Raw genomic sequence first — 11,280 nt, 5'->3', positions numbered from 1 at the left:
TTGGGTTTGGTTTGGTTTGTTTTCCGGAGGGTTGGTAGCTGCCTCGCTGTAGCGTACCGGGGGGCCGGGGGGCTGCTGCCGCCGGCACACGGAGCGCGCTTCGGCTCCCGCTGTAATCGCAAAGGGTTAGAAGTGCCCGCGGCCCCTCGCGGGGAAGGAAGGGGCCGCCCGCGGCCCTCACCGTACTGAAACGGGAAGCCCCGGCCGCTTATCTCTCAGGTCCTCTTAACTACTTGCTGGAAAGTAAGAATCGCAGTGACAGGTCCTGCCGGGGGTGTGTGGGGGGCGCGTGTGATTCCTGGCAGCAGCGAGCAGCCGGTGGCTGCAAGCAGGTAGAAAAATTAAGGCAACTTTTCCTTGCTTTCCAAGCTGCAGCTTGCTGGCCGCCAGCATCTGAAGCATGGGGGGGCGGGGGGTGATGGTTCTTGGCCCCAGAGTCACAAGTGAAGCTTAGACGTCAATTTCATGCCTACATTAGTGACAAGCAAAGCTCACCTAAGCAAATCACTTAATTGTGAGGTTGTTGGCTGGTAGGGGGGTCTGCACTTAAAACAGTCTCTGTTCCTTTGAGTGAGCTTTAGAAGATGTTTGCCGTTGCTGCAATGGAAATTACCCCAGACCCTGCCTTGAGACATGAATGAGAAAGTTCAAGACTGATAGCTTTTATGACCTGTTCTCTTATTGCTGTTGAAAGCGGTGCTCTCACACTTTCTGATCTCTCAGCTTCTGTATTACATGAAACACCAGTCCGTGATTCTTCAGAATAAGTATTTATAAACTGTATGCTTTCAGTAAATACTGACTTTATCCTTGCTGTCACGAATCAGTGAGCAGGTAAGAAGCAAAACGTGTAATGAAAGCGTAGTTGCTATGAATGTCTTTTCCCTTCTTCAAGTGTATTGTTCCATTCAGACCAGCCAAATCTTCCACCTAACACATAGCTGTGGATTTTTTCACTCTTGTTTCCATGCCGCTTCTGTTGAAGTAGTAAAACGTTCTGTTGACATTCTTTTATAGGATCATAGAAATGGTGTTTGGAAGTGACCCCAGGAGGTCACACAGTCCAACCTCATGCTTGAAGCAAGGCTGTTGCCAACGGTAGATCAGCTCAGCTCTACCTTTGTTTAAGCCAGCCTTGAAAACATCCAGGCATGGAGCATCTGTCACCTCCATAGGTGACCTGTTACCGTGCTGCACTACCCTCTTAAGGAACTTGTTTTATTTCAAGTACAGGCTAAGACTTTGAAGCTGCAGTTCGTAGTTTTTCACAACATCCCTGAAAAATGTTTCTATGTTTGAATTATTCCTGTTTTAAGCTAGGATTGTGGCAGAAAGATCTACTTTTATTTTATTTTTTTTTTAAGTCTGATAAACCGGGTTGTCTACTGGTTTTTTGCAACCAACCTGAGACACTTGTGGAGTGATCTTTCTCAGATGTCTCTGTTTGGTTTTTTTTCCTCATATAATACATACAAAATGTTTGTCTCCTTATCCTGAGAATTTATCATTTTGTAAATGTGAAGTGCGGTCCTTGAGTAATATAAATCTATCACCAGTGGCTAGCTGAACATTTTAGGATAACCCCAACAGGTGTATTATTGCAAAAATCTCTTTCTGAAATTAGCCACCTCTTGTATTCCTCTACCTTGTGCCAGCTGTTTATGTACCAAGTGAGACATAGGCGTATGGAGAAATCTAAATCGCTCTTCACATCTAATTCTCTCCATGTAGTCTGCAACTGAAGGTAGTCTGGTCCCTGGTGAGGAGAAACAATATGCGATCAGCTGATTGCTAGATCATAATATTTATGTAAGTGGGTAAAACTAAGCTTCCCTGGACAACCTTAATTTTTCACATGTTCTTGCTGAGTTCTTACAGTTGTCACTATTGATTATGATGTCAGTAATCATATTGCGTTTTCCTCTGCCTTGAGGATTTAGATCCAGAGACCAGGTTGCTAAATGATACTATTTGTCTGTTACAGTCTCTGTGGCTCTCCTGTCCTCTATTGGTGAGATGGGATGGGATGTTGTTAGTGGGGCACGTGGCTAGCAACACGAGAACAATGAAACTCATGACTTTGCTCCTTCCTCCAAGATGTCTACTAATCTGCTTGGGCAAACTCGGCTACTTTTCCTGTTTGTGGTTGTAATGTCTTCAGAAGTGGAATGCGATCTGCGCAGACTTAAATAGTAACTCTTGCCTGAATTTTAAGAATCCTTACTCAGTTTAAAAAAATACCGATGGCTCCAAAGGGGACTTGCCATTCTATGGGAAATTGTTTATCAAAGATGATGACCTGCCATAACGTGTATACTTCTTAGGGAAAATTGAAGCATTTGAGTAAATCTCCTCCTCCAATGAAAAGTAGCTAATTGAAAGCTGTGGTTCTGTGACCAGCTGAGGCAGTCTTAATTCCTTGCTGCTGGAAGTGAGATATTTCATTCCTGTCTTCCTCGGGGCAATGTGTTCCCATCCTCTGCATCGTCCCAGCCATGTTACTTGTTAAATCCTTTTTTGAGCTTATGAATGTGGCAGGAAGCTATCCAACTTTTTGCCAGGCTAGTTTTTCGCTGTGTTGGTGAGTTGAAGTGGCTTGCAAAATTATGACAAGCGTACACTACCCAGAGGTAAGCAGCAGGTCTGCATGGCTTAGGGCAGAGGAAACAGGAACAATAAGGTGTCTTCACTTAATGAGTCAATTTAACAGCTCACAGCTGCCTACCACACATGGAACTGCATCCTGACTTGCACATGGACAGCTGCAGTATATCAGTATAGCACTTGACTGAAGTATCTGAGCTACAGATACATATGAACAATTCCATCTTTTTTTTTTTTTTTTTTTTTTTTTTTTTTTTTTTTTTTTTCCCCCTCCAGTATTTCTCTGTTTGGCTAAACTTGAGTGAATTTTCATAGGGAGGAAAAGCTCTCCTGTTGATTCCCGGTGAGAAAATAGATGGCTTGCTGGTGAAAGGAGGAGGTCTTGTTCCTGAAAGCACCCACCTTCCTTTTGCTGTCTCCAGCTCTTGTCCGATTGCACAGTAAGACAGTTCAAGTTGCTATGCTACTAAAAACTGCTCTTTAAAATATTTTTTGGTAAGTCTTTTGCTGTTTCAGCCAGTTGAATTGGTTTACTGTGCAAGCAGGTAACTGCCAAAACCAGTGTAAGGTAAACAGTTGAAATGTATTGGGACTGTGGGACTAGAATAAGAGAAGGGATTTTGAGACTAAGAGGGAAGAGAGACCTCTCTCTTTCCATAGCAGCAGGCTACCCCATCTGTAATTAATGTGTATAGACCAAACTGGTCTGGAACCACAGCAGACTGAATTTCAGGTTCTTACTCAAGAGTTGCTAGAGTTACTGATTAACTTTAAGAAGGTAAATGTGGATATCCTTGCCTTCTCTGTGGAAAGAGCTTCTGTTCAAACTTAAAATAGTATATCAGTCTGAACACATTGTTTAAATCCTTACAGTTCAGTTTTCAGTGGCGACATAGATAAAATTGTGGAGCAGCTTAATTGTAGGGAGAAGTACTGATCTCATCCATACTTATTCATGTTCTTCTAAGACTTTTATTACACAAAAGTTGTGGTGATGCCTAATACAGCTCTAACTTGGTACCTTAAACTAAAACACTGTTAACTGTGGTGATTTTATTATTCTTGTGCATGATTTCTTGCTGTCTTGTTATTTGAGTGTTATAGAATCATTTGGTTGGAAAAGACCTTTAAGATCATCAAGTCCAACCATACCTGTCCACCACCAAACCATGTCTCTAAGCACCTTGTCTACCCATCTTTTAAATACCTCCAGGAATGGGGACTTGACCACATCCCTGGGTAGCCTGTTCCAATGCTTGACAAACCCTTCTGTGAAGAAATATTTCCTAATATCCAGTCTAAACCTGCCCTGGCGCAAATTGAGGCCATTTCTCCTCATCCTATCGCCCCTTACCTGGGCGAAGAGACCCACACTCACCTCACTACAGCCTCCTTTCAGGTAGTTGTAGAGAGTGATAAGGTCTCCCATCAGCCTCCTCTTCTCCAAGCTGAACAACCCCAGTTCCCTCAGCTGCTCCTCATATGTTAGCGTTAAAGTGGTTTTGTCATGTGGTCACTGTTTTTGTGATGGTTAGATAGTTTTACTTATGCTCCTAGCAGATACAGTTCATTACACAAGATTCTACATTTCAAGATACATAATTACACAGATCTTACATTTTCGTCTTTCCTTTACCTCGTTCACACAAATCTATTTTTGTATATATACATCAGAATTGAAGAAGTGCTTTAATATAACTGCTGATTATCTCCACTCTTTCAGTCTGGAATCGAACTGTTTGTGAACAGGCTTGACTCTGTAGAATCTGTCCTGCCCTACGAGTATACTGCGTAAGTATAGTATACTTTATACTGTTTATGTCATTTTAGTTGTCAGTTCTTCCAAAAAGATGAATTTAAATTATCTTAAAGTATTATCTGCATCTTGCTACAGCAGTTTTCCAGTGAGGAACGTCTATTTTCCTAAAATAAGTTTAAAAATACAGAATTTTCAATGAGCATTTGGATGCTTCCTTTTTAGTTGTGTTTGCTTATACCTTCCAAGTAGTGCCCCTCACATAAGTCGAATCACTGCTTTAGAGTAAGTTAAGCTTAAAATGTGTGTGTACGTATAAAATATTTACTTTTCTGTATTAGCTGTCACTTTAGAGATCAAAGTGTTACTGCTGTCTTTAGTAGCCTGTAGCCAGATGAGTTAAAGTGGTAATGAGGTGTGAACTTCCCATCAATTATCTTAATGAGGTGTTAAATGTTTTCTTGCCACACATCATAGGGGTACACAAAATGTATCAGTGCCTGGTACAACTATGTAAAGTTGCTTCAAAGAATATTTTGACTGTTGATATTGAAGATCTTAAGCACTAGTTATGTCTACACTTTAATGATCACAAATGTGATATACTTGAAATTAGGCTGGAAAAACTTAAGAGGATGTGCTACCAAATGTGTTGGTGAATAAAACTGCAATAACCTGTTTATATAATAGTGCTTGTTGTAAAGGAGCTGTCTGTGTGTGTGTCTGTGTTTATTTTTTTTCTTTTATTATTCCCCGCCCCACCCAGAATCTGACCTGCATGCTCTTCTGTCATAAAACTCTGTGTGAAGTTTTAATTCTTGGCTAAAATCCCTGCCCAAATAGGAAACTTCTAATTACTTAGGGAAACTTTTACTCTACAGTGTTTAATATAAACTGAGTTCTGAAATAGCTGATGAAGAGATTTGGTTGTTGGTTTTATTTTGTTTTTTTCAAAATGGGACTGTGATTTTTACACTTTGCTTTGCAGGTTCAAGGAAGAAGCTGTTGTCTAGAAAGCAAGCTGTGTAGTTCCTTTACTTGTGGTGAAAGTGTTGATTTGGGAGCACTGTTTGAGGTCTAATATATGCAGCTGAGAATATTTTATTAACTTCTGTATCTTTTCTCTAATTCAGGTTTGATTTTTGTCAAGCAGAAGGAAAGAAGCGTCCCTCTGAAAACCTTGGCCAAGTATTGTTCGGAGAGAGGATAGAACCGTCTCCTTACAGGGTTTGTTCTCTGAGAATGGGTGTTTGGTAATACGTACATTCAAATACAACCAACCTGAAAACCCTCTTCACAAGGACTTTATCTCAGAGAGCTTCAAAATCTGAAATTCCACGTAACAGAAATCTGTCAATTTAACCTAAGTGTATGCACTTTGCATCGTGAAGCTGTAGCCTGAAATGCTGTGGAGGTTGTGTTCTCTCTTTGGAACCTGCCAAAACCTGATTCTTGCTCCTCAGCTGTCCCCTTGTTAGAGGGAATGAAGTACTTTTGTTTCTTGGAACCAGGTCTGAAAATACCACAGCTGTAAAATGGAAGAATTAGAAATGGTGTTAGCCAGCTTGTCTTTTCCGGTGACTAAAGCTCTCACCTTCTCTCCTGCATGTAGTAGGAGAGAAAGTTATCAGTTGAATCTGCCTGGGACAGCATTGCTACTGTGACATCAAATAACTTGTCCGGTAAATCATTGCAGAAAACAGCATTTAATCAGTAACAAGGAGCTCTTAGTGTAGGGCTCCTACAATGAGCACGGGAGGGTTTTATAGCACATGGCAATATAAAAACCTCCTCTGGAGGGTTAGTATACATAGTCTTGGTAATTTGTTTGGTGTTTTTATTATAATAGTATGGACAATTTTAAATGTATAGGGGGAAACTTGTTAAATACTGAAATGACACAAAGGTTGTTACAACCTTCTCGCTCATATGTCTTTCGTTTTTCTTAGTTCACATTCAAGAATAAGGAGACATGTAAACCTGTTTGTACAAAAACATATGATACCACAAAGCCAGAAGACAAACAGAAATTAGACTTTTTGAAAAAAAGTATGCTACTGAATTATCAACATCATTGGTAAGTTGATACCGCAATTCATAGATTAGTTAGTCTAGTCTGTTGGTGAGAATTTAATTTACTTTATCATTTTGTATTTGTAAGTTAATACAGGTTGAACAGTAGGTATTTGCACTGAATTTGTTCTTGAAAAAGGTGTTATATTGTTTGTTGTCTTCATAAAAAAATTCCTTTACTGGAAGGATAAGCACCAAGTATAATGGAAACAAGTCTGTTTCCAAACATAAAGCTTTGTGTAGTTTTTGTGCTACATCTGTGCTTACTGTAAAATACTTGTATTTCCTTGCACCTGTAAATGTAGACGTTAATCCTGCCCCAGCTTGAGAAAAGTCTTAAGGGACCTTCATCCTATTGCTGTGTTGTCTTTCTTTTCCTCGAGAGCCTTTGCATTCCTCTTCAGATGTTGTGTCCAGGAGTTAGGATCAATGGTTCTGGGAGAGTTTTATGCAGTTTGTTTCTCTTACAGCATATGCAACTGAAAGGTGGCCAATGAAAATTAATTAATGAAATAAGTTTGAGGAAGGCATAAACACTTGGTCTTTTCCTATTTTCTGAGTCCCTCTGTAACGATCTGAGTCATCTTGGAGTGTGCTGGGGCTCTGATTATGCTTAGACATTGAGGTCCTCTGCAGGTGGGCATTAAGGGTGGGGCAAGGCTGAATGTGTATGCCAAATCTCATGCTGATTTTCAGTTAGGATTTAGCCACACTCTGCACCTCCATCCAAGAGCTGGGAAATGTTTAGCAGCAGGTTCTGTCTTGACATTGGAAATACCCAGCCACGCTACATGTATTTGTGTAGCGCTTTGTATGTTGGTAGGCTGTGCTAACAGCAGCCTTGGGGTGCCAGGGTAGAAGGAACAACTTTGGCATGAAGTTGTCAGAGTTCCTGTGGCAAGTCTTTGCAAGTCATAGATGAGCATAATTAAGCGATGTTGCCCACGTGATTCCAAATACGTACTCCCTGCTTCACAGAAACAAAGGTTTTAGTCTTCATCTAATTAGATTAAAAATTTCTGGATATATTAATAAAAATGCAGGTAAAATGTTGAATGTTGCCGTTGTCATTAAATATTTTTCTGTAAGGTCGCATTCAGTTTCTTCAGTGTTGAAACAGTCACCTGTGCTGGAAAGGCAGTGAGGGCTTTTTCTACTGTTCTTGGGAACCAATATGGAATGTCCCTTTTTAGGGCTAAATTATGGCTCACTGACTTAAATCTTCCTGGGAACCTCTTGAAAATTTTTGTCACTGCAAGTTGATAGATTATGTCAGAAGGGTTCATAGGCAATAGCCATATGTTTATCTAAGTGAACCAAGAAGTAATAAACAGTGAAAGGCACAGCTACTTTTGCAGGGATTTGGAGTGTATATGCCTAATGCTGAAATAAATAGAACTTCAGACAAGATGGATTTGGTTATACTCCTATTAAATACTGCATATATTTGTAATACTTACACCACTTTGAATTTCATGGATGCGTGTTGGTGTGGCATAAAGCTTTAGCTGTTTTGGTGTATAAATGAAAAGTAGTTTCCCATGGCTATGACCCTGTCACTCTTTGAAAGAGATGCAGCCTTTTTAGGAGAGCCCAAAACTCAGGCTGACTACTGATACAGAAACTTAAACAGAACTGTGTAAAACTAATCACACAGAAAAGTACTTTAGGCTTTTTTTTCCTTGTATTAAATTGTTTTACAAATATAGTTAGTGTATTTAAGTATATTTTTTAGCCTGCACAGCTACCTTGATAGGACTGTTCAGATTTTAGTAAAATGTAGTTTTTCAGTGTGAAGACTTCCCTGTAAATTTAGGACACTCTATACATATTCTTAGTTATTTTAACAGCACTTCGACTATTTGTTTTTTTGCTGGGCCCACTGCCCTAAAACTGTAGAACCAGTGGCATGAAGAATCCCAGTTTATGTCGGCTATGGTAACGGTAGCCCCCCTCACCCACAGCTTCACAAAGTGGGAGTGGCTGGGTTTTGTACAGGGAACAGCAAGGTAGCACAAGTGAGGATTTAGTAGAGATTTATTATCCAGCTTCAATTTATCATAAAATTTCTGGGGAACACAGATGGTGCAAAGTATTTCTAAGGTTCTAAAAGCCACTTAATAGGAGCAGGAATTGACATACTGAATTGGTATCAACAGCTATACTGATACCTTGGCTGACAGTGTTCATCACCTGATGTTCTTGAGAGACATGTAAGAACACTATTGAATAGCATATTTACCCCACATGTATAATCCCTTCAAGTCATTTTAAATTTGAAGATTAACTGTGAAAAATTATTTGCTGTTTACACTATCAATTTGTTCCAGCATTGCTGCTTGAAGGCAGCTCAGTATGTCTTTGCTGTAGAAGATGCAAGGGAAAGCCTTTATCCCAACTGAACTTTTTAGCAGTAGGTTAGCGCTTTACCCGGGTTTGATTATGAAGTGAAAATACTAACAAAAGCAAGAGCTATCTCTAGCGTATACTGTGGAGGTAAAATTCCAGATATGGTCCAAGTGTAACGAATCTCCATCTGAAATAGCTCCTAATCAGCAACTTAATTGTGCCCAATAGCAGCATGGTGAAACGAGTAGGATTTGGTTGGTGTTGTTGCTGTTTGTAACTCTGTGACAGTCTTTGGAATCTCCCAAGAACCTGGAAACTGTTTTTGGAGGGCCTATCTTCACCTCTTCCACTGTGTCAGTATGAGCCATGAACATCGCTACTTATTTCTGTCTGGGAGCTGATGGTGGGGATGATGCAGATCTCCTTATGTTTTGTGAACAAAGGCACCACGTACTGCTCTTTTTACCCCCATCTATTGATGTGCTGCTTCAGAGACTGTTACAATACACAAACTAAATAATGTTTTGTTGCTGTCTGAAGTCATTATTCCCGTGTTTTGTTAGGTATCTAAAAAGTACCTGGTGAGGTATTATCAGGCATTTGTTAACATTAATAGCCTAGTGGTTGTAACAATGAGACATTTCACTGTAAAGGCTATTCAGTAGTTTGAGGAGTTTTACAAAAATGTGTGTTGTTAAGTTTCAGTGGGATGTCCTGGTTTTGGTCTAGTGATGCACAAAAAGTGGCAGTTGTCTTATGTCTTCATGTGTGAAGTTTATTAATAGACTTTTAAAAACATACCTTGGAGCAATTAGTGTTGCCCTAAGGGCAGCTACTGGTTTTTAACTCTTGTTTGAATGGGATTTATCTGTCAGCTAGTTAAAACACTTTATAACATAAAGAAACAGGTTTGGGTTTTTTTAGTAGTTCCTTTTACAAAGGAACAGGTGACTATTTTTGATATCTTTCTCTATGTTTAAAAATATATTTTTGGTTTTGACATTTGTACTGTTTGCAGCATGTTGGATACTATTTGTATCTTATTGTCTTATAATTTTCCGCAATTCCTCATGGTGGTGTGGGATTCCTCTACAAATTTTTCATTGAAATTGAACTATAAACCTACTGGGCTTAGGACTTTTAGGTAATATGAATATAAGTCTTGTGAGGCAATAATGTAAAGGCAGCAGGTAAACAATAGAGGGAGGTTTGAAAGTGATTACTTTCCCAAATGTGGCTTACAATTTTTTGCTCATGTAAACCATCCAGTTAAAATATTCCATGCTCTCAGGGAACTGCAGCTGAGGTCGATGGTCAGGAATTCACTTAGCTAGCGGAAAAAAAAAACAACCAACAAACAAACCAACAAACTAGCACTTTAGCTTTAATGCAAAATAAAAGTTGAGTCCCATGAAAAATGTATTTTGCAATGGTAGAGCAATGAGTTAGCTGGAGAATTAACAATATATATGGGGGGGGGCAAACCTTTTTATTTTGTGTTTTGTCTTAAACATTAAATTAACAAGCTCATTTTAACTGATCTAGTGGATTATTTTGGCTATTTTTAAAGACAAAATAATGAAAAGTTAAATTGTGATGACTTAGGAGTGAGAGTTTTATGTATTGGCCTATATTTGTAAGGGGACTTCAGAAACCAGTCCAGTGAATAGAATGTTTTGGTGGTCAGAGTAAGCCTTCTATTTCCAAGCCACCTTCTGAAGAAATAGACTGATTCTTTAATATTTTTTTTTTTCTAATAAAGATAAAGTTTCAGTTGAAGAGCTAGATGCTTATATCTCATTTTGAAATTGGATTGGCAATAGGGGCAATTCCGTAGGTTGGGATATGAAAGAGGTATTATTCTTGTAGTTAACCTTCCAGTAATGAATGTAGCAAAGTTAGATTAATATTAATCTGGTTTTGTTTCCATTGCACTGTGTATTTTGAAAGATTGTGAAATGTCACTGTGCCATTTACAGGATTGTGGACAACATGCCTGTGACCTGGTGTTATGATGTTGAAGATAGCCAGAGGTTCTGCAATCCTGGTTTTCCTATTGGCTGCTATATTACAGAAGATGGCCGTCCAAAAGATGCCTGTGTTATTAATGTATGTTTATGCAACTTTTTTTTTTTTTTTTTTAATACCTCCTTTTTACTAATGTTAGACTGGTATTTCTCTTATGTCCTGTTTCTGTGGCGAGTCCTCACTATCTTAAGAACCCTTGTTGCCTAAAAGTAGGTAAGTGCTTTGATATCTCTGCAAGTACCACAATTTTTAAGCCTCGTCTAAACCTAAGAACTTTGTCTCTTCTCTTGCATAATACAGAAGGGCTCTAAAAGATAGAGGGAAGAGATGAACGTGCGTAGCATTTAGTGTCTATAAAGGGTGAAGAAGAAGAACATGTCATCCTTCATTGCCTAAGCCATCTAAACATTTGAAGGCTTGAACTTCACATTTTTGTGTTTTCATGGAAGCAGGTTTGCGTAGACATGTTT

General features: G+C 39.2%; 1 protein-coding gene across 1 annotated transcript in view; it reads left to right on the top strand.

Annotated features, from left to right (window-relative positions):
- Window positions 1-11,280, top strand: part of TM9SF2 (transmembrane 9 superfamily member 2) — a 36,376-nt gene that overhangs the window by 6,743 nt on the left and 18,353 nt on the right. Inside the window, exons 2-6 of the mRNA XM_035898111.1 lie at window positions 3,050-3,099; window positions 4,328-4,395; window positions 5,494-5,587; window positions 6,310-6,437; window positions 10,762-10,891. Coding sequence (XP_035754004.1) covers window positions 3,050-3,099; window positions 4,328-4,395; window positions 5,494-5,587; window positions 6,310-6,437; window positions 10,762-10,891 — 470 coding nt within the window. The remainder of the gene's footprint in view (window positions 1-3,049; window positions 3,100-4,327; window positions 4,396-5,493; window positions 5,588-6,309; window positions 6,438-10,761; window positions 10,892-11,280) is intronic.

Source organism: Egretta garzetta, unplaced genomic scaffold, assembly GCF_000687185.1.
Source record: "Egretta garzetta isolate BGI_Z169 unplaced genomic scaffold, ASM68718v1 scaffold257, whole genome shotgun sequence".
NCBI lineage: Eukaryota > Metazoa > Chordata > Aves > Pelecaniformes > Ardeidae > Egretta > Egretta garzetta.
Note: the sequence above shows the minus strand (reverse complement) of the source record. Positions and strands in the feature narration are given on the sequence as shown.